Source organism: Micromys minutus (genome assembly GCF_963924665.1).
Source record: "Micromys minutus genome assembly, chromosome: 3".
Taxonomy (NCBI): Eukaryota; Metazoa; Chordata; class Mammalia; order Rodentia; family Muridae; genus Micromys; species Micromys minutus.
The window spans coordinates 25,600,412-25,623,040 of NC_137972.1; the positions used below are offsets into that span (position 1 = coordinate 25,600,412).

Consider the following 22,629-nt stretch of genomic DNA (forward strand, 5'->3'; position numbering starts at 1 on the left):
CCAAGCGATCCTCCTGCCTTGGCTTCCTAAGTGTGGATGGGAGGGAGTGTCCCAGTCCGATGATGTCAGGGTCACCCCGAAGACCTGTGCTACTCCACTCCTTCCCTCCCTGCCTCTCTTCACCTATCGGATCGCTCCTTGGTCAAGACAGAGAGTCGAGGATGTTAATCTTGATTACTTGGCATCATGTTTGCCAAAGTGCCTTAATGACGTCATCTTCCCTTTGGGAAAACTGAGCCTCTGTGAGACCCCAGTCCTTGGGATTCTCTGCCTAAGTAGTCACTTGTCACTGAAAGTCAGCGTGAACCAGAGCTCAATGTGAGTGGGTACCGGGTGACAGAGAGACAGGGATAACACCTCCTCTTACTGTTTGTGGATAGGTGGGTGGATGGGTGGTTGGTTGATTTTTGTGGCAGAGTCTCTAGACCAAGCCAGCCTGAATTCCTTATGCAGCCAAGAATGACTGAATTTCTGATCTGCTTCCCTACCTGGTGTTTGTGCTCCTGAGGATTGAACCCTGGAGCCTCAAGAATGCTAGGCAAGGGCTCTTCCAGCTGAGCTGCCTTTTACCTTAACCCTCTGTCCAGTTCTGTTGCTGTTGTTGGAGGCAGGGTTTCACTGTGTAGCCCTGGCTGGCCTGGAATTCACAGAGCTCTGCCTGCCTCTGCCTCCCAGATGCATCTGCCACAGCACCCAGCTTAGCCTTTGCTTTTGTTAGATAGTTTTGGTTTCGAAACAGGCGCTTGCTATAGAGCCCAGGCTGGTCTCAGTGCTCCTGCCTCAGCTTCCCTGAATGCTGGGATTATGGTTGCAAGCCACAAAGTGAGGCCTCCTGCCTTATTTCTTTCAAAATGCAAGGTAGTATTCAGAGCATTCTTCCATAACCCCAGACGTGAAGGATCTGACTGGTTCTGACTATCTTTTTGTTATTTGTAGCATCTCCCCTCCCTAGAGCCTCAGACCCTAGGCTTGGACTGCCAGGTTCTGATGTTTGATGGTCCATCAGCCTGCAGAGCAGTAACACCAGGCAGAAGGCAGACAGAATGCCTGCCATGCCAGACTCCAGCTTGTCTGTTTTAAGACATTTTCTCATATAAAGAACCACAGCAGGGCAGTACAGTGAGGCCTGGGGAGGGAGCCGTGACTAGGACTCTACAAATGCCTTTCTCTGTGTGTCACAAGACCAGGGACTATGTGGTGGCCTCTTGAATTACTGCTGTCCTCTCGAAGTTCAGTTCTTAGTCCCCCTGCCCACAGGCTGTGTGAGCTCAGGCACCTAAGTGTCTGCACACTTCAGCTAGTGCTGGTTAACTGCATAGTCCTCCAGAAAACCTTCCCTGAGGACCCAGGACAGACATTGCTTTCTTAGGTATCTCATGGCCTCACATCTGTCATGGTACTTGATAACTTATGCCTGACATGCTATCCACAAGACTACGTAAGAATGGAAGTGATTTGCATCTGCCATCTTCTCCAGGGTCCTAACAGTCCCATCACCACGAACCTGACTTTGCTTCTTCTGTGTGTTTCTGCATGGATGTCTGTTCACTCCACCTTGCTGGGGTTAGACCTGACCAGTGTTGTTTGTTTGCCCTGGAGTGATGGTCCTTACTCTGATTTTCTCTTTATATATACATATATATATATATATATATATATATATATATATATATATATATATATATATATACATATACATATATATATATATATTTCTATTTTTATATATATACCATTGTTGCTCTATATTAATAGAGTTCTTGGGAAGCTTGCACTCGGGGAAGCCACGCTTGCTTTGTGCCTGTTCCTCTTTCTGTTTTCCATGTTTAAGAGCAGTCGTCAGGCACGTTCTGAGAAAGTCTCACTGTGTGTGGTCAGGGAGCCGGCTTGCTCATCTTTGTTATGTGGGGCTTGTGGGTGCTGATGAAGAAGGAAAGGACGATGAGCCAGCACATGGAGCCTCTGCCCTCCTGAGGCCTGGGCAGACAGCTTTGCTTTGGAGAATGAGTTGGCTGCCTGCCCCTCTCTTGTACTCTGTGCACTTAGCTCCCAGACACCCTCATCTAGCCATGTGTGTAGCTTATACTTTTAAGGCTATGATCTTAGCGCTGAAAAATGAAGCAGGGTATTTAAAACGATGCTCCTAGGGGTGAGAAGACCAGGAGAGGTGAACCCAAGGCTGTGTTATCAGATCCCATCAACACACGCTGGCTTGGATTTGTGAACAAACAGCATCAGATCTTGCTTTTCAGTAAAGAGTCTCTAGTCCTTTCGAACGCTGCTGCTGTAGTAGAAGGGCCGGAGGTAGCAGCAGATGTGCTAAGACTGGACCCTGCACCTGGCTGTATTCATAGAAAAACACTCTCCTGCCCTGACAAAGGGGTTGAGAACACAGGCTGAGGCTGTATATAGCTCACTGCTTAACCAACATGCATGAGGCCCTGGGTTCAATCCCTAGATCCAAATAAAACAGATGCCTCTCATCCCAGCACTTGAGAGGCAGGAGGATGAGCCTTGGCTATAGTGAATTGGCTAGCCTGGGCTAGAGACCCTGTCTCAACAACAAAAACCTGCACACAACAGGAATGCTAGCCCTCAAAGCATTTCCTATCCCAAAGTTGGTAACTAGTTTGGGTTTGCCTGAGAAGACCCCTGTTGTCCCAAATTGGGTTGGCACTGCATGCAAAATTCCAGTGTTATCTCTCTGGTGTTTAGACTATGACAGCAGTTACAGACCTGCCCTAGTCAGAGCCTGCGGTCATTCCTGACCCTCTCTCACCTGGGCTTTGCCTTTTCTTTTTAAAAACAAAACAAGAACCAACTTCCTTTATTATTGTTACATGTATATACGATGTAGGGCAGGGGTGGTGTGTCACAAAGCACATGTGGAGGTCAAAGGGCAGCTTCATAGAATTGCTTCTCTCCTTCCACCTCTCTGAGAATTCTGGGCTTGAACTCAGGTCATCGGGGTAAAGTGGAACGTGTTCCCTGTCTTGCTAGCCTGTTCCTACCTTTTCTTTGTCACTGTGTATCATAAAGCACAGGTGTGTGTGTGCATTTAACCTAGGGCTGCCACCTGTTCCCCTCTGTCTGCGTCAGGTGACTGAATGTATGGCCCAGAGCAAGTGGACATCAACTTCTGTGTGTGAGTGTGAGCCACAGGGATGCACAAATCTTACTGGACATCAGCAATGGCTTCACCCATCTGTGGGAGAAGAGGGGGGATCTGGGGTTCCAGAGTTAGTGCCCTCACATTCACACCCGCCCTGGGAGGCGGGTGTCATCCTGACCACAGTCCAGGGTAGGACTTTGAGAGGATTAGAGTGTTTCTAAGTTCCTTCTGCCATGTTTACTGCTCTAGAGATGGTGGGACCTGGGAAAATGGAGCCTAAAACTGAGGCAGGCTAAAGTCTCATGCAATGGCCGGCTTTATTCAGCATCAGACAGCTTATGCTCTGAAGGTTAGGGAAAATGACTTAAGCTCCTATGAGTTCAAACTCTGTACAGTCACAAGGACAAATGTGCTTTTTTTCCATAAACAAGTAACAACAGCCAGTTGCGATGAATAATAAGTGTGCTCACTTCTATCCGCTACAACTGGGAGGCGCAGGATCTCAGAACAGTTCCTTGTTTTGAAGAAACTAAGGTCACAAGACTCTAGTTTTATTTTCTCGGAGTTTTCTCGCCAACATTCAGAATTCTCTACACGAGACTCCATTCTTGGTCCGCGTCAGCACTTCCAGTCACTGATAGAGTCAGGACCTGACCTAGGATCGTCTGAGCATATTGTGACAGTGACACAGCAGGCACACAACAAAATACTCAAGGGGCCTCTGACCAGAACTGCAACGACAAGTGTCAGGAGGGAGGACACAGGACACCCGCTGTGGACTGAAGGAGACTCCAGTTTACATTTTAGATGCACTGTGAGTCTGTAGTGTTTTTCAGAAAGATTTAAAGACGGGCTATGAGGTAAAAATGGTAGAATTTTTAAAAAGCATCTTCTAGTAATCCCCATCATTCTAACCGACAGGCAGAGATCATTGACAGATGCTCAGACCCCTGTGTGAAGAATGACCGCTCACAGGGAAGGTGCACGTGTGTGCAGGCATGCTGAATGGGCAGCTCCTGCCCCACACTTCTCAAGCCTGGCCCCACTCTCCACTGCACAGCCAAGCAGAGGGCTCAGGCCTCAGCACTGCCAATGCGGAGTGCCTGTCTACAAGATTATTTGTCAAATACGTGGTGACAGGACACAGGCAGATCCTGTGCGACAGATCCACAAGATGTCTCAGCAGAGCCCTACCAGACCTCAGTCCCATCTTTAGGGGACCACTCGAAGTACGACGCCCTCTATGTAACTTTTTTCATCCCTGGGGATAAAAGGCCCATCTAAAGGCCCGTACAAACCCTTCACCCCAACCCAGTCATTATTACCTGTAAGATGGCATCTTCGCATCTTGATTTGGCTGGGAGCAGATAAGGACGCATAGTCTTTGTCTCTCCTACTTAGGGAAATGTTGCACACACCCATAGCATCGTTTCCTGTCCTCGGGCCACCCCACAACCCTTTTGGCTTCCCCTTATCCACGGTCTGATTTCCAGGAGAACTACGCATCTTTTTCTGAGAAAAGAGTTGTGTCTGTCTCGATGGTCAACATTCCCTTTCATCCAGCACCATCTCCCATCATCCATTGCTAAAGTTCAGCCTCTGCCCTTCATCCTCAGTTGCCTGTTTGCTTCTTTTCCCACAGGTACCAGCATGAACGGCCTGGAGGAGCCCAGCATTGCCAAGAGGCTGAGGGGTACCCCTGAGAGGATCGAGCTGGAGAACTACCGCCGATCTGTGAGGCAGGTAGAGGAGCTGGAGGAGGTGCCTGAGGAGACGCAGGCGGAGCACAACCTGAGCAGTGTGTTAGACAAAGGCACTGAAGAGGATGTGGCCAGCAGGTCAGCTGATGCCCATGGTTTGCCTGGCTGCGGGGTTCCTGGGGCAGTGGCTTTACTGGGTCCCCAGATTCAATTGGCAGCAAAGGAACTTGATAAACAAGGGAATTGGAACCAGTTCGATTGGGTTGGAATCTTAGTTCTTCTCTTATCAGCAGTGAAGCCTTAGGCAAGTCCTCAGTTTCCCAATCTGTAAGGGAATGAATTTCTCTAGTGCCTTCCTCAGTGTCAGTGTGAAGGTTAAGGAACAGGTAGGAACATGATGTTTAGAATGGTCCTTAGCATGTCTAAGTGCTTGGGAGTTTCCACTGGGTGCTGCTGATCATGTATGTTCATGGAAGTCCTAAGAATAGATGTGGGCCATGTGTTTTGTCTCCTTGTAGTGGGGAGAAACTGAACCAGGACAAGACCTGCCTGAACTTTAACTCCATATTCTCAGGTCCAGTCTTGGGTTCTCCCTATTTTCCCTGCCGTGATGGTCAGCCATTGTCACAATGTGATCCTGTATGTCCAGAGCAGTGTAGGTAACCATCCCTAGATGGAGCAGGGCTGGAAAGAGTCACAATCTGTAAGACTGAGCACAGCCCACTCCCCTAACACTTTGGGAATCATTGAAAAGCTAACAGAAAAGGCAGGTAACATTGTGATCCACAAGTTGTCGCTTACAAGTCTACAGGAGAGACCCTCCCAGGCAGGGAAGCAAGCTGGAAACAGCATACTTCCATGGACCGGATGCTTCCACAGAGAGTACCAGGCGTGGAGTAGAGGGTGACTCGCTACTGGTGACTCTGAAGCCTTGACCAAGCCACCTGGCAGTGGGCAGAGAGAGGGACAGAATCTTTGCTTGCCATGGGCCACACTCCAGAGGTGTCTGGCTTTGCCGGTCAGTGTCAGATCTGTTAAGCTGATGAGTGATGGGTGAGCATGTACCCTCACCCCAGCAGTTGTGCCTGCATGTGATGCTCTCTTGTGGTCCAGAGTTGCCAGCAACAGTAGAGAAGGATGTGGGAGAGACCAGGATGACGAGGATGGGCAGAGTCAGTCCAAGCCAGGCTCCCAACACCAGGGCTGAGGCTCCAGACCAAGAACTTTTACTTAGAGTTGGTGGGCAGATGTATCTTGAAAGGGGAGAATGTTTGCCAGAGCAACATTCTGGGTAGAGCTGCTTTCAGCTGCATCCCAGCAGAAAGGTCTGGGGCAGGTGCTGTGGTAAGGCACCCCTTGTTGGTACAATTCCAGGGGTTTCATTGACCCGAGGCCTCAGTCTCATGACAGCGATACATCCAAAGTGCCGATGGGGACACAGCCTATACTCCTTTCTCATTGCCGGTCCTGAAGTTCTGCCAAGCACATTGATAAACCCTTGAGCAGAGCAGGTGGCCTAACCTTAGATTATGTGGTGGTGAGCTATGCAATCAGCATTGGTCTAACATTAAAAATACCCACTAGAATTCTGTTAAAGACAGGAAAAAACATAAGAGGAATGATGTGCCTTGGTGGGAGTACATTTACCATGCATGTTCAAACCATGATTTCTGACCTTGAAAAGTCTTTTATAAAAATGGAACAAAATCCAGGCAGTGATGGCACACACTTTTAATCCCAGCACTTAAGAGGCAGAGGCAGGCAGATCTCTGAGTTCAAGGCCAGTTTGGTCTACAGAGTGACTTCTAGAACAGCCAGGGCTATACAGAAAAACCCTGTGTTGGGAGGGGAAAAAAAGCTACACACTAAAAAAAGGAAAAAAAATAACAACACATATCCATATCAGATGCTTCATAACATAAGGGGCATCGGAGCAGGAGTGGTACGTTTTGCCTCCCTTCCCTGGGGAAGCTGTAAAATGCCTGAAACAGATGTTATTCATCTTCTCAATAGCACCAAGTTCATCAGCTGCATTCGCAGCCTTCAGCCTGCTTAGCGAGGGGTCAGCCCTGAAGATGAGAGTGTATGACCTTTTAAGAATCATCTTGCCGGAACTGGGCATGGTGGCACATGTGTATGGGCAGAGGCAGGGAGATCAAGAGTTCAAGGCCAGCTTGAGTTATATAGAACCCTGGCTATAAAGAAAGTAAGGGAGAAGGAATGAAGGAAGGAGTGAGTGAATTCATGCATGAGGGAATCCCCCAGTCCAGCCCAGGAGCTTGTTCTCCCACAGTTCACAGAACTTGGTTCACCCATCTCTGTTGAGCAGTATGGTAGAACATGGCTATAGAATCAGACCAGTACTGGAAGCTCAGCTCTACCGCCGACAAATCCCTTATCCTGTGTGCCTCAGTTTCCCCATCTGAAAAGGCCATGATGTGTCCTGAGCTTATTATGAACATTATACAAATGAATGCCTGGTACCCAGTGGTCACCATATTAGTGTCAGCAGTAACTGTCACCACTCACACACCCATCGAAGTATGGTACCCATCCCTAGCCATGGAGGCCAGGGATGCAGGTGTTGGTTTCCATCACCAGGTCGAGTAAGAGCCAGGACCTGCCTGGGTCAAGCTTACCTTGCCTCAGGCCGATCATCAGCGTCTCTGTTTCATAGTTACCTGGGTAGCAGATGGCTAGATTGAGAGTCTTCTTTTAACGGTAATGCTGGTGTCAACAGCAAGCTGTAGACACTGTACACAGGGTGTCTGGGGTCTTCAAGGTCAGCAGATGTCCTGGAAGATTTCTATGATCACCTCCATGGTCTGGTTCACATAATGCCTGCAGGTCCTAAGCAGGGTCACAGAACCTTGACAAGGTCTCATCAGCTGTCTAACTTCTCCTTGTTGACTCCTGGGAAAGAAGCCTCCGTGTGACATGCGCGAGCACACGTGTGTGTGTGTGTGTGTGTGTGTGTGTGTGTGTGTGTGTGTGTGTGTTGGGGTGGCGGAGGGGAGATAGGTTGTCCTAAGGTAAAGGCCAGGGAGAACTAACCCCACATTTAGGAAGAAGATAGCCTTTGCACAGCCCAGCTACTGTGGTCCTTATTGCCTGTTCTCTGTTAGCTTCAAAGAACACTCAAGAGGCTGATGGCTCAATGTTTAAGACCACTTGTTACTCTTGCAGAGGACCCGGGTTTGATTCCTAGCACCCACATGGTGGGTCACAGCCATCTGTAACTCCAGTTTCAGGGGATCTGACATCCTCTTCTGATATCTGAGGGCAGTAGGTATGCGGGTGATATACAGATATGTGAAACACTTATACACATAAACAACTGCGAAACCAGGGCTGGGGAGCTGGCCCAGTGGTTAGTGCTGTTTGTTCTTGCAGAGGTCCTGGGTTCCACTCCCCGCACTAACATGGTGGCTCACAACTCTATGTAACTCCTATCCCAGGATATCTGATGTCCTCTCCTGGCTTCCTTAGTCATGTCACAGATATTGGTAATAATGTAAAATACTTTTTTAAAAGAAAAGATAAATAAATCTGAAAACAAAGCCAGCCAGTGAGCCCCTGGAGCAAACACATAACTTTTGTGGATAGGACAGTTAAGGTTTCAGAGGACTCTCCAAAGTTGATGGTACCAACAGAGGGAGGAGAGGAAAAGCCACTGTCTAAGCAGAGTGTGGGTAAACAGCAGTCCCTGTGTGCCCCTTTCTTTTGGCTTCAGTCCCTTTTCCAACAGGCAGTGGGATGCAGGTGAGATTTCGGCAGACCGAGTTAGAGAACACTGTGTGCTCTCTCTGACCCCCTATTATCAGGGTCAGTGGGACCCAGGGGTGTGGCAGAGCCGACTGCAGTCCCTGAATGGGAGAAGCTCAGACTCAGAGTCAGAGCCATTCTTCCTGTTTCCCTCAGAACATGGTGGGAAGGAGCTGAGGCTGTGGCTCAGTTAGTACAGTAATGACGTTTGAGGTCATTCTTTCCATAGCAAATTTGAGGCCAGCCTAGACTACCTAAGGCCCAGGAGAAGGTAAAGTAGGGTGAGGAGGAAAAGAAGGCAGAAAGAGAGAGGGACCCCCAGGGAGTTGGCATAGAACTCTTTTTAATATCTGTCTTCTGAGGGCCCTGCGTCTGAACCAAATTCCTGCACATCCCACCCTGACAGCTGCTGGTTCTGAGTCACTGCTGAGTTCTGGGGGAAGCAGAAGAGCCCGGGCACAGGGCTGGAAATCCTGACTCCTGTGTGCCTCAGTTAGACATGCTCAGCCATCAGAGTAATTGTACCACAGAGTGGCCATGCAGCCAAGGGAGTGGGACCAGAGGAAACGCCCTGAAATATGAAAGGGTGCCTCCATAGGAAGTATCCTATGCTTCAGGAATTGAACCCATGGCTCTGCACTAGGCAGACACTCTAACTGAATTATACTACCAGTCTAATTTTTTGTTCTTCCTATTTTGAGATAGGGTCTCATTCAGTTGCCCAGGCTGGCCTTAAACTTGCTGTGTAACTTAGGCAGGTCTTGAACCTCTTGCTCTCCTACCCAGGCCTCCTAGGAGACTGTATCCCTTTGCTAGAATGAAGGAAGGTGGATGTTTCTGTTGGATTTTTTGCTACTGTCGTTTCTATACTGTAGTCCATGGTGTCCCAGCCTTCTTCTGGCTCCTACCCTTCAGCCTCAACAGGCCAGGGCCTGAGGTTCAGGCGCCCGCGTAAACAGGGAGAGCTTTGAGGCTGAATGGAGCTCAGTGGTACCCTGCTTGCCCGGCATGCATGAGCTCCTGGATTTACACCTTGAATTTTGTATGATGTGAGAGCTGGGCAACCCTCAAATTAGCCCTAAGGTCCCATGGTAGAGGTAGCCTGAAAGAAGGAAGCTTCTGCTAGCTATCTCTGTCCTTCCTGCAGTAAGGGAGGCTGCTGTGCCTCTTACAAATGCTTATGCTTAAGCCATGAGAGGAAGGGGAGTATGGGGCTGACCTTTGGGCTCTCACAACCTTAGAGCTGTCATAAAACTAGCTGGTGTGGCACTAATGGCCATCATGGGGCTTCATTGTCTTCATCAGAGGGACGTTTTCATCACCCGAATTATGTCCGGTACAGCCATCCTAATAACATGGTATGGGTGAGGTCAGGCTACACTCAGACCCCTCTCTTGGGACAGCAGGCACAGTCCCTCCCAGCCTGTCTAGACAAGCCACTGGGCACACTGAGGTGGAGGGAAGAGGAATTTTAAGATGAGCACAGACGTCCCCGTGCCCTCCCTTCAGATATGAGCAGTGCTAAGCAGTGCTGAGAACACACTTCATTAACAAGATAAGCTAATGAAAGCCTGTTTGCCAATGGTGGGAGCATTCCAGGCCTTCTGTTATTTCTTATGTTCCCTCTCTCCTTGTGTATTTTGAGGCACGGTCTCACTCTCTATCCCTTGATAGAGAGGAGGAACAGGCTGGCCTCGAGCATGCAGTGACCCGTGTCTCTGCCTGCCAGGTTCTGACGTTACAGGCACGCACCACCATGCCCAGCCAGCCAGATTCTTAGGTTTACACTTTAAACCACCTCCTCCCAGGTCTTTGCCACATACACCCCAAGGCATCCCTTATGATGTGTGTGGCCTTTCCTGTGTCACCTTTGCCATTCCAAGTAGTCAGAGAGTACAGTACAAGTAGAAGCCTGGTCTAACTTAGCTGAGTGTGTGTCCATCGGGGGGGTTGTAGCAGGTCTCAGAATGTTCTTGGAACAGTATATGGTAGTACACACCTATAACCCCAGTGCTCACGAGAACTGAAGATTCAGGCCAGCCTGGGCTACATAGTGAGACTTGCTGCCTCAGAGGGGGGTAAAAGAACTCATGAATGGGCAGGTAAGAAAGAGATAGTCAGTCCAAGATCCCTAGCCTTTACCATACACCTGAAAGACAGGCGTAGTGTGGCCTGCCTGTTGAAGATCACAGCCTCGTGAGGCTCACCTCTCAAGAGGTACTCAGAACTTGCTGGGAGTTATGGCTAGGCCCTGTTGCAGTTCGGAGAAGGATCTTTAATGATCGACTTGCTGGAACAAAGGCAGGGTGGGGTTGGGCACACTCAGACTGTAGTGGAGACATCAGTGTGTCCCTGTGAGAGTCAGTTAGCCAACAAGAGGAAATGCTTCCTCATTTCTGAGCCAGCTCACAAGTACAGGAGTTTTCCAGACGTACCATGAGACATAGCCACTGGAGAGTGACCCAGAACTTGCTGGAAGCTGACCTTCTCCAGCTCAGACCTTTACAGTGTGGGGAGAGATGCAGACTCCACCGTGGAAAGACTTTCTCATGTGGACTCCAAGAAGCTAGAAGACTCAGAGTTTACCGTCCTGCTCCAGTGAAATCAGGATTCCTGTCCTGGCTTCCATGCGTGATGTCACATTCACTAGAGCTTTGTAGTTTTTACTGGGACTCCATTATGTGCATAGTAATTTTTGATAGTCCATGTGGTTGATGTAGTCTTCAGGTCAACCTAAAGCCCCCCCCTTCCCCCTGGGGAAAAGCCTTTGGTCTTCCTAGTGTGACCAGTCCCTCTATTCAGACTTAGTGTGGCCAGATTTCACCCTAGATCCCCCGTCAGACAGTGTTCCTCCGGAAATAAGCAGCGTTGCCTGCCTTCCAGCATGTGCTTTGACTCACCCCCATATACAAAGGGACATGTGAGGCGCTAACCCCACCTTCACAGGAAACTGAGTCACGCCAGCCATCCTCTCCTCATCCCTGTGGAGCCTTAGCCCAGAGTTCAGTCCTGTGCTTTGTCGTAAAGGCAGATTTTTCTCCAGCCTGGTCCAGTTTGTACTTCAGACAGAGGACAGACTCTCGTGACCCTGAAACAAATTGGAAACCTCTTTAGCGAGGCTACATATAACTGGATCCTGCGTGTCACTGGACCTCCTTGGCAGGGCCTGAATCAGAATAGAGGTTGAACTTTTGTCTGCAGCAGTTCCTGAATGTAGCACTCACTTCCAACTCAAGCTGGCCTTGTGCTGTGCAGGAAACAGATAAAAAGAAAAAGTGAGGCCTTCCAGAGGGCCTGCCATCCCTACACTACCCTTAGCATGTTCCATAGAGAAATTGCACCTTGACAATAGAGAATTGGATCCTCAGTCAGTACCACCCCCTCACTCTCACACACACATCCTCCCCATCTCTACCCACCGTGGTTGTCACTGGACACTTCTGGCCAGTTTGCATGAAGTCCATTTGAGATCCTCCAGCTAAACAGGGGCAAGCCAGGACCTTCTCTCTGTTTTGGGTTTGCAGTGAGTAGCCTCTGTGCCCCACGGGCCAGGCTGCTCCCCGGCTGGGGAAACGCGGCCTGCCCTGCCTCCTCTCCCTTGCTTTGTTGGGAACCGCTATGACTGTGGCTCTGAACCGTCCCTCTCCTCTGGCTGCCATCCTGCCACTCAAGCTGGGTGCTTCCTTTCTCTCAGCAGTTCTGAGTCAGAGATGGAGGAGGAAGAAGACGATGAAGATGACCAGCTCCCCACCTCTGACCTGGGCGGGGTCCCCTGGAAGGAGGCCGTCAGGATTCATGCCCTTCTGAAGGGGAGGAGTGAAGAGGAGCTAGAAGCCTCCAAGAACTTCGAGCCTGAGGAAGAGGAGGAAGAAGAGGAATATGAAGACGAGGAGGAAGAGTATGATGAAGAGGAAGAGGAGGAGTCCAGTGAAGGTCAGAACCGTCTCTCCTCTAATCCTGACCTCTCCCACCTCCCTCCTCTTCAGCTCTTGTCTGTGTGAGTGAGGTCTCACAGACATTAGAGTCTGCATGCTGCCTCAAAACCTGAGGTTTTCTGACCCTCATTCACTCTGACCTTAGGTAGCACAGAGGCAAGCTGGAAAAAAAAAAAAAGTGTCCCTTATGTACATTGGGCTTTTTAAATTTTTTAATAATTTTTTTAACTTATTCACTTTACATCCTACTCACTACCCTCCTCCTGGTTACCCCCTTCCCCAACACACACACACACACACACACACATTGGTGTTCTTAATCTGGAAGTGGAAGGCAGGGCTCATCTGAAGACTGTGTCCAAGTTAAGTTCCTTTTACTTTTTCACATTATGTTTTTCCCCTTCAGCTGCATGTAGAACGTTATGATAGTAAGACGGAGGAGCTGGCTCCTTCCAGGAGTCTGCCCTGGTGCAGGATGGCTGGATGCTATGATCTTAGGTGCCCACTAGACCAGCTTCAGCCATTCAGTCAGTAATAGCTCATTTCACTTTCCAGCCATTCTGGCTACTTCTAAAACTCCTCTTGCCTTGGGCCTGAGATTTCTCTGTCCAGCACTAGTCTGGTTTTGACCTGAAGACATGAGAAACTTGGCTGCAAGAATATCCCTCTTTCCCTGGCTGTAGAGGGCCCATGGGTGGTAAGGAGGAAACCGGGGCTGGTGGAGATCCAGCTCCCTGAGGAGAGCCATGTTCACTTCCCAGGAGACAGGGAGTCAAAGGGCATACACACCCTTCCTTGTTCTTACAGCCCCACGTGAGAGTTACCGGCTAAATTCCACACAGCATAGGCACAGAGAATTGGCTCGCTGTGGTGACATTGGGCTCTGTGCACTCACTGCTGTGGACCGTCCCAGTATGCTCAGGGTCAGAACCTTTGTGGTGTCAGCAGCTTCCCTAGAGAGCACCCTCTCATCCTCCTTCGTTGACTCCTCCGAAGGCCAAAATGGAATCTAGGCAGGCTTGCTCAGTTCCATGAGAAGAAGGAGGGAATGTGCTAGAAAGGCTGGCAATGGCCAGAGCGTGGTTTTTCTGTTGTGTCCCCTGCAGTACCGTGCTGGCCCAGAGTTCCCATGTGCTCACACTCACCAGGGTGAGTCCATCCACTTCAGAGCTCCCACGGAGAAACACATTCTGTCCCAAGCCGTTTGAGATGCCATTATTTCTATGTGATGATTAGTTAGCAGCTTTTAGCCCCAACACAACTCCAAGAGAGTTTTCCCACCTTCCCTTCATGAACACTTTACTTGCCAAGCTGGGCAGTTCACTGCACACTCAGCCAAGCCCTGGGTGTTCCTTTGTCCCTAGCCTGCAGTGCATCGTTGGGGCTGTAGCCCTGGATGCCCATGTGGACGAGTGGCAGCACACACTTGCATGCAGCAGGATAACTTCGCTCTCTGTTCTCTTTCCTCCCTCCATTCCCTGTCCCTCTGTGGGATTCTTGGTGCTGTCTGTGGGTGTCTGGCTCCCCCTGCTGTAGAAGGGGAGTATTGCCCCTGGGACAGAGAACTCCTGCAAGGCCAGTGGCTCCAGCATCTCTCAAAGGAAGAAGAAATGGGTACATGTGAAGGTACCCGCTTTGCCTCCTGCCTATCTCCGCCCCGGCTCCCAAGCAGCCATCTAAAATATGCCTCCAAGAGCAGGCCCCACATGGAAGGTCTTTTTTGCAAAGCTGTTCTAAAGGCTCTGGGCATACCTGGGCACCTGTCCCCAGCCCGGCCTCCCCATGCAAAACACAGACTAGCATGTGAGTTAGCAGATCCTCAGAGGACAGAGAACAAGGTTGGTGGAATGTGACCCCACCCGTGTCTCTGTAGCTTTATCCAGTTAAATTTCACTCCTTAGCCACAGCTGCTGATGACCCCCATTCACACCACACACACACACGCACACGCACACGCACAAGCACACGCACACCACACACAACACATACATACAGCATACATACACAGCACACATGTATATACCACACACAACACACATATATACAACACATACCATACACCCACCATACATACACCACACACACACACACACATACACACATACACACACACACACACATGCACACGCACACACGCATACATACACAGCACACATGTATATACCACACACAACACACATACATACAACACATACCATACACCCACCATACATACACCACACACACATACCACAGTATGCATGTGTTGGCGAAGGCAGAGCTGTGCTCAGAGAAAAGGCCCAACTCTTCCCTCTGTGGCCCAGAAGCCAAAGAAAGGAGCAGCCTTTCTCTCTGCCTCGTCCTCCCGGGTCCTGACACATCTAATTGGTTAGTGCATCTGCCATGATTCCGCCCTTGCTGGTGCCATCTGGGCCAGCGATCTTTGGGGACGGACCGTGACTGCATATAGATCCGTAAGAGTCTGTGGGGCCGACTCTCCACATCAGAGAATTCAGTAGGCTTCTGTGCAAGGCCACATCTTCATTTCATTGAGTGATAACGCTGCCCTGCTAGTGACGGGTGGTACCTATTTTAAGAGTATCAAGGGAAGGACAAACATACACTTCCAGATGGAAGCTGGCTTCAGGCTGAAGCACAGAGTCCTTCAGATCGGTGGCACCTGCTCTTACTGCCTGAATAGCTGCCCTTCCTTCCTCAGTGCCCACCCCACGCTCCTTAGTTACTGGCTGTCCCGTTATCTTAACCCTACTATGTGGCATGATCCAAGCACTAATGAGAGGGTCCTCCGGGGCTGCATGTGAATTCCACCTGCTCTGGCAGCAAAAGTGAATGCAGCGAGTGCTGCTGGGAGTTTATACAGCTGAGAATCAGGTCTCGTACCCAGAGGGGTCAGAAGGGCTTCACATTCGGTCTGGAAGGGAGGGCTTTGCCCACAGAAGGGAAGAGGTTTGGGTCTCGGTCCTGCCTGATTGCTGGAGTTCCAGACTGCACAGGACAGATCTCTGCTTCATCTTCTAGCTGCTGTCCCCACCCTCCATGCTGACCACGCCCCCTCTGTCGGTGCCCCTGCCACAGCCAGCATGCAGCCTGTGCTCTCTGGCCAAGGGCTTTTCCTCCCTAGCAGCAGCTTTACTGTAGAGGGTAAAAGTGAAAGTCGCAGCAACGCACGTCTGTCCTGGTTAGCTGGCTGGCTTCTGGCAGAATGGTACACCATCCTAGCCCGCCTGTGACTGACAGGAAGGGTGTCCTTGGGAGCTCGTGCTGTGCTAGGTAACAGCCACACCCTGGGGCCCCTGGAGTGATGGTCCTATAAGGTGAGGGTCATCCACCCTGTTCCACTCTGGGCAGTGTGGGCCTCGGATCCATCTCGTGATGGAAAGGAAAATTCCTTCTGCTTTTGGAGGTGGAGTGTGGATTTCACTGTACTAAGAAGTTTGTGTGAAGCTCAAAATGACTAAATCAAACCTAATGAACAGAAGGGGTGTGTGTGTGTGTGTGTGTGTGTTTGCGCATGCATGTCTCAATTTTTACCTCTTTCTTATTCACACTGTCCTGGCGAACACTGTAACTCTGTTTCCTGTGCTGTCTCCTCCCTCTTTCCCTTTGCTATTTGCTGTTCCCTTCCATCCTCCCTCTACCCTCCTTCCTGGGGACCTGGCTCCCTAGCCGGGAACAAGAGGCTGCAGCAGATCATAACCACAGCAGATCCCTTGGCGATCCAGGCTGATGTGCACTGGACACACATCCGTGAGAGAGAGGCGGAGGAGAGGATGCTCCCACCCTCTGAGACCTCCACTTCTAGAGGTAACTTTGTTGAGCCCCAGAGTTGGGTGTGTGTCCTGAGCTCCCATTCCGGGCCCTTCCCATGGCTTCAGAGGCCATGTCTGTAGGGGGACCACTGTCCTTGCCTGTCGTTCAAAGATATATAAAGTTCTCTGAGTTCTGAGGCTCTGCCTCTACTAATGCAAAACAGGAGTGTGAACCTGACTCAGAAGACCCTAGAAGTTGCTGTCTCCTGCATTTCTCAGCTGGGCACTCTTTATCTCTCTTCAGAGTGTGTTGCTAGAGTGGGTGTTGCATGAGTGAATGTCGGGACGAGAGAGGGGAGCGTATTTAGGAATCAAAGTAAGAAGGAGCGCATAGGGTGCCTCTGACGTATCTCATGTCAAGTCCTGGGCAGAGTGGCCTGTACTTCCCACTAAGGTGCACATGGACTTTATTCTGGCTCCTTTCTTATTTGTTTGTTTAAAACAGGGTCTCACTGTATTGCCCTAGCTGGCCTGGAACTTGCTATGTAGACCAGGCTGGCCTCAGATTCACAAATACCTGCCCTTTTTTTGCCTCCTGAGCACTGGGGTTAAAGGTATGCCTGGTTTGTTTGGGTTTTGTTGTCTTTTCTTTCTTTCTTTCTTTTTTTCTTTTTCTTTTTTTCTTCCTTCCTTCCTTCCTTCCTTTCTTTCTTTCTTTCTCAGGTTTTTAAACAAACTCACTAAGCTAGCCAGGCTGACCTTGAACTCACAAAGCAGCTGACCTTACAGATCTACCCCGCCCATACCCCAGCTCTTGTTTCTTCCAAGGAGTAACAATAAAAAGAGAGCAAAGCCCATTTAGAGGTGTGATGGCCACATGTCTTCTATGTAGGGACCCTTGGTGGCATCGCCTTCTCTGGCTGGTGTGATGCCTCCCAGGGCTGCCTGTCTGTCAGATTCTGCATCTATAAAAGATCACTTCTGGTCCATGGGAAAACTTAGGATTTTGTGTGATGTTTTAATCTTCTAGGACATCAAGATGACCCACAAGATGGGGACAAGGACAACTCAGCAGCCCTAGCCAGAACTGCCCTCCCTCTCTCAACTTTTGTCTTTTCTCCTTGTCCCAAATACCCGTCCCGAAGGCCAACATTGGAACACACACACACACACACACACACACACACACACACACCTTATGTTAGTACCACATGGCCATCAGTCTGTCTTATGATGTCTCTGTTCCTCTTCCTCTGTTTTGAATTTTAGGACAGACTTCGTTCAGTTCTCCCTGCTGAGGACTTACCATTGTTTAATGTTGCATTTATCCTCTGTTTTAAATTCAGTGACTGGCCTTCCCTCCGTACGCCGCGCAGCAGTGCAGGCCTGGCTAGAGACGGTCTCCGGAGGTAGTCTGGTGATAACTTGACACCCCACCCCAATCATTTTAACCTCTTTCTCTAGGCAGCTCTGCTGATGCCTTAACTCTAGGACTCAGCTCCTGTCGCTGGTGCATGCGAGGGCAAAGTCAGTGGGCGGGGTTCGTGCATGCTTTGTCAGACAGCCCATCTGTGCATGGAACAGAAGTTCATCCTTCATCCTCAGGCAGACTGGAGACCAACAGCGGAGACAGGACAAAGTCACACCCTCTTAAAAACTACCATTAGCAGTTGGTTGTGAAACCCAAGGTGAAAGGAAGCTTTTTATGCTGAAGTGTTAAACCTGTAGAAGTGAAGTTGGGTAGCAGTGGATATAGGATGAAATCAGATACCATCCTACAAACCTACCAGTGTGTCAGAGGAGCAGTCAGAACAAGGTTCATGCAAAGTTTGCCCTAAGAGAAGTGACTGGTGGGCATCGCTGAGCTCCACAAGATATGACAGCAAAGCTGGGCCCCCAGACTAAGCTACCCAAGCCAGAGGCAGCCTGAAAAGTCTTATTTGTCCTTACTTGTTTTACTAGAAACCTTTTTCTCAAGGAGAGATATTTGGCATTTGGGGAAGAACAGTCCTTCCCATTGCAGGATGTCTAGTCCTCGACTTCTGCTCTTGGTACTGAAACTGTCTCCATCTAACCCCAGGAGCCCCTACAAAGAAGACAGCATCCACCCTGGTTGGGAACTGGGATCCTGACAGTGACTTCTGGGACCAGTAGGGGTGGCACTTGTGGGTCTTTTTACTGCCTCTACCCCCATCGTCCTCACCAGCAGCTGAAAGCAGACGTGTGTGGTGGGAGAGCCCACAATGGGAGCGGACTCAGTCTAGTCCAGCTAACGCTGAGTTATCATCACCCTTTGAGCTTGAGGAAGGCGGATCAAGGCTGAGGAGGAAGGATGTCCTAGCAGGCAACTACAATAAATTGTTGACTCCCAGCTTCCGTAGCGTGTGGCTGCTCCTCACTTGTGTGGCCGCTTCCAGCACAGCATTCCATCTTAACAAGAATTCCATCCCTTGGTTCCATTGCTCTAGCTGTGCCTCCGCACACATCCGCTACCGCTGCACAGTAGCTCTCAAGTATCTGCTTCTTGATGAGTGTGAGCACCGTTTCTTTTCAGGTATTTCCAGGAGTGTAGAACCACATTTCCCCCGCCCTTCTGAGGGGAACTGAGAAGTGGTCTCCTTTATACTGTTTGCAGCTTTCTTGCCAGAGAAAATGTGGTCACCACCTCGATGGCACAAGGGCCCTCCGGAATAGGCCCAGAATTTGTTTCCAGCACCTCTTATTCCCCTACATGGCAGAGTATACAAGGACGAACTCCCCATCAAAGAACAAAGCTTAGTTTTGAAGCTGGACCTAGGAGTATTATTCAGTGGGTGTTTGTGTCACCAGAGTCACAGTCACACATTCTCTGGTGAATGTCTCCCATGAGTGTTCCAAAACAGGAGGATCACTGGAAGGTTTTAGACCTGTGGGGATAATGAGTTTCTCTCCCTTGTCTGTCCTAGCAAATGCCATCAGCATAGGAGTGTGCCTTGGGGCTTCCCACTCCATGGATGGCTCTGGTGCCTCAAAAACAGCAGGTGGAGAGGTGGTGAGCCCAGAACTTTACCTGGAGTGCAGCCCCCTCTTCCTAAACTCTGAGCTGTCTGTAGTTTTCCAATCTTGTTTGCTATAGTTCTCTGGTTTCAGCTTTGAAAAAGTTCATCTGGGCACGGTGGCACACCCCTTTAATCAAGCAGGCACAGGCAGTCGGATCTCTGAGTTCAAGGCCAGCCCCATCTACACATAGCAAGTTTCTGGCCAGCCAGAGCTACGTAGTGAGACTCTGTCTTTAAAAGGAAAAAAATAGTCCTTTATATATTTGAACTATCATTATCTTATGAAATGTGTTAAAAGTAAGTGTACAAAAAGTGTGCAATGTAGGGAATTTCTAATCACAACTCACAGAACTGCCTCCTCCCACATCAAGAAATGCAGCACTCCCGGACTCTTCAAGGTGCTGCTTCCTACTCACAGCTCCCCGAAGCCCCAACATCAAACCCCCTAAGGGAGCCTCTTAAGTTTTGTCAGCACCTGAGCTCAGTGGCTAGTGCTGACTTGATCAGCTCAGCTTTGAGAAAACCTAAATGTGTTTTGATGCTCTGATCCATGGATCTCAAAACTCTCACCCTCAGGCTGATGGTATGCTAGGCAGAGCCTCTGTCTCTGCCTCTGTACCCTAAGTAAATCCTCTGCTAACACAGGCTAGGGCCAGGTAGTGCACAAACTCAGGGTCTGTCCGCCTTGGGTTAGATGAAATGGGAGAAACACCTTGTTTTGCGGCCCCAAAGAGCAATTAAGCCCAGAAAGGAAACTTTGGCGGGGGGGGGGGGGGGGCAGCTTTTTTTGAGACAGGATTTCTCCATGTACCCCTGGCTGTCCTGGAACTTGCTTTTGTAGAACCCAACTGGCCTCAAACTCAGAGACACCTGCCTCTTCCTTCTGGTGCCAGAATTAAAGACATGCGCAGCCACACTGGCAGATAGGGAACTTTACATATCCCTTCGGGTTCACCCTCCTGTTTTAATAAACTCCTCTAAGTTGTCTCAAGAAAGGCATCAGTGGACACAACAGGTCCCTCTGGCTGCCTCATAATGAGGAATAACTACCTCATGGCACATTAGTGGCCAGCACTGAGCCTATTCCGTAGGCACTGCTTCTCCTTGGCCCTCCTAGAGTGGGTACATGGCCGCGATGCCCACACTGCTTATAGAGCATTCTCCATAATATCTGGGGGCTTTCTTTCTCCCCGTGGCGTATGCATTACTATCTTCTTGTGCCCTACATAGGCGTTCGTCTGTCTGTCCTCTTGTCCTTGAATGTCTCTGCTTTACAGCTCCTCTGGATGAAGAGGATGCGGACTCTGAGCCAGTGGAGACCGAAGGGGAAGCAGCAGAGGATGGAGACCCGGGAGACACGGGTGCTGAACTGGATGGTATGGGGCCCAGCCTCCCTTCTCCATTTCTGGGACCTGTCACATCTTGTGGGACAGACAGGACCAGAGTGGGTGGGACTCACAAAAGGTACTTTACAGAGAAAGTTTAGGGAGGAAGCCGTATTGGGGGAGGGAAGTTGAGATTCTGAGACTAGCAAAAGACAAGGGAAGATAAGTCTGCAGGTACCTCAAAAGGCTTTTTATTTTGCTTTTTCTGTTACAGTTTGTTATGTCACGGTCACTGCTTTTCAAAAGCAGACAGATGGAGTGGGGAGACTGCTTAGTGTAGTGTCTGTTGCACAAGCAGGAATGCCTGAATTCAGCTGCCTCACACCCTTGTAAAAGCCAGGCATGGAGGGGGGTGGAGCCAAAAGGCAAGCTCCAGGTTCAGTGCAGCCTTGTCTCAAAGAGAGTGAAGAGCAATGTAAAGCACCTAGTGTCAACCTCTGGCTGTCATGCAGATGAGGACACACATAGACACCACACACACACACACACACACACACACACACACACACACACACATCATATACTCCACAAACACACAACAAACAGATGAGAACGCACACACCATACACACATACATCATACATACCCCAAACACACAAAAAAAGATGAGGACACATAGACACACACTCACCATACACACAAATACACAACATACACACCATGCATACACATAAACACGCACATTCCAGGCACACAACAAAAGGAAAAACACCACAGGTTTCTGCAAACTTCACACTCAGAAGACAAGATGCTCTGTGTTAGATCTGGCCTGGTAAGAGGCTTGGTTTGCAGGGACTGCCGAGCCCTGTTTAGACCTCATGCCACAGTGGGTCACCTCGTCGAGCAACTCTCTAAGGAAACAGAAAAGGAACACATCCAGGGCTCAAAATGTGTAAAAATCTGTATCTTGCCTACATCCTCCAGATCAGCACTGGTCTGATGACATCCCTTCTGATGCTGAAACGGAACATCGCCTACAGAGCCAGGCCAAGGTGAAAACAGAGCTGGAGCTCAGAGTATCAGAAAACGAGGAAGAGAAGCCATCTGATACACCAAAGCAAGAGGAGAGAGGTAGGGGCATAAGGAATGACTTCCAGAATGCCACAGACTCCAGGGACATGCTCATAAGATCAGGCAAGGCCTTCAGAATGGAGTCTGTGGTGCTTAGCAGTTGCTCTAGCAACCATCCCTGTCCCTGTCCTTGTCCTTGCCTGTCTGGGGCCACAGATCTCTGCAAACAGCCTCGGACAGTAGTATTTCTCCTTGAGTTGTTGAGGAGCATGAGAAGACCAAAGACAATTTACAAAGCTTGAGGCCCAGATCATGGCTGCCACACACAATGACCAGGGTGCCAACTGCAGGAGCACCCAGGGTAGGGCAGTCAACTGACTTTTTTTTTTTTTTCCTAGAATAGCCCAAGGGCAGACCCAGCAACACAGTGCCAGTTAGCCTCCCTTAGTCCCTGTTCTCCTGCCTCAGCAAGGGCCTGACTATAGTGGGAGACTCTCCATGGAGCCGGCTGCACCCTACTCTTAGTATATGTAGAATGGAAGGGAATATATATTATGTTATATATAATATAATCCCTATTATAAACCGTGTCTCTCCTTTCCAGGTCCTTCCCAAGTCTCCAGCCCCAGCCAGCCACCTCAGAAACAAGCTCTTCTGTTCCCCCCAGCCCACAGCCCCGAGGCAGAGGTAAGTAGGAATGTGGGGAGTGGGGGTGTCAGTAGGACCTTAGGACCTTGAGGAAACTCCATCTTAGGACCCATGATGTAAGCTCCACAGAGGAGATACAGCCCTGTGCCTCAATTTGTGAAATTCAAGAACTTCATAGGTTGTGCTAGGTAAGGCCACTGAAGAGGTGCAGACTTCAGCCTCTGCCTCGGTCCTTGTGGATAGACAAATTTATTTTTAAGTTGATGTGATGATATTTGTACATCTG

The 22,629-nt window shown here is 49.7% G+C and overlaps 1 protein-coding gene across 22 annotated transcripts in view; it reads left to right on the top strand.

Annotated features, from left to right (window-relative positions):
- MICAL3 (microtubule associated monooxygenase, calponin and LIM domain containing 3) overlaps nt 1-22,629 on the top strand; it is a 169,445-nt gene that overhangs the window by 118,448 nt on the left and 28,368 nt on the right. For 11 of the 22 annotated variants that reach the window (XM_080914365.1, XM_080914368.1, XM_080914372.1 and 8 more), the window contains 8 exons: nt 4,755-4,950; nt 12,272-12,510; nt 14,049-14,138; nt 16,179-16,316; nt 17,608-17,670; nt 20,577-20,675; nt 21,609-21,755; nt 22,300-22,382. In XM_080914365.1, the coding sequence (XP_080770491.1) occupies nt 4,755-4,950; nt 12,272-12,510; nt 14,049-14,138; nt 16,179-16,316; nt 17,608-17,670; nt 20,577-20,675; nt 21,609-21,755; nt 22,300-22,382 (1,055 nt within the window). The remainder of the gene's footprint in view (nt 1-4,754; nt 4,951-12,271; nt 12,511-14,048; nt 14,139-16,178; nt 16,317-17,607; nt 17,671-20,576; nt 20,676-21,608; nt 21,756-22,299; nt 22,383-22,629) is intronic. The other 11 variants (XM_080914360.1, XM_080914366.1, XM_080914367.1 and 8 more) reach the window with 6 other exon arrangements.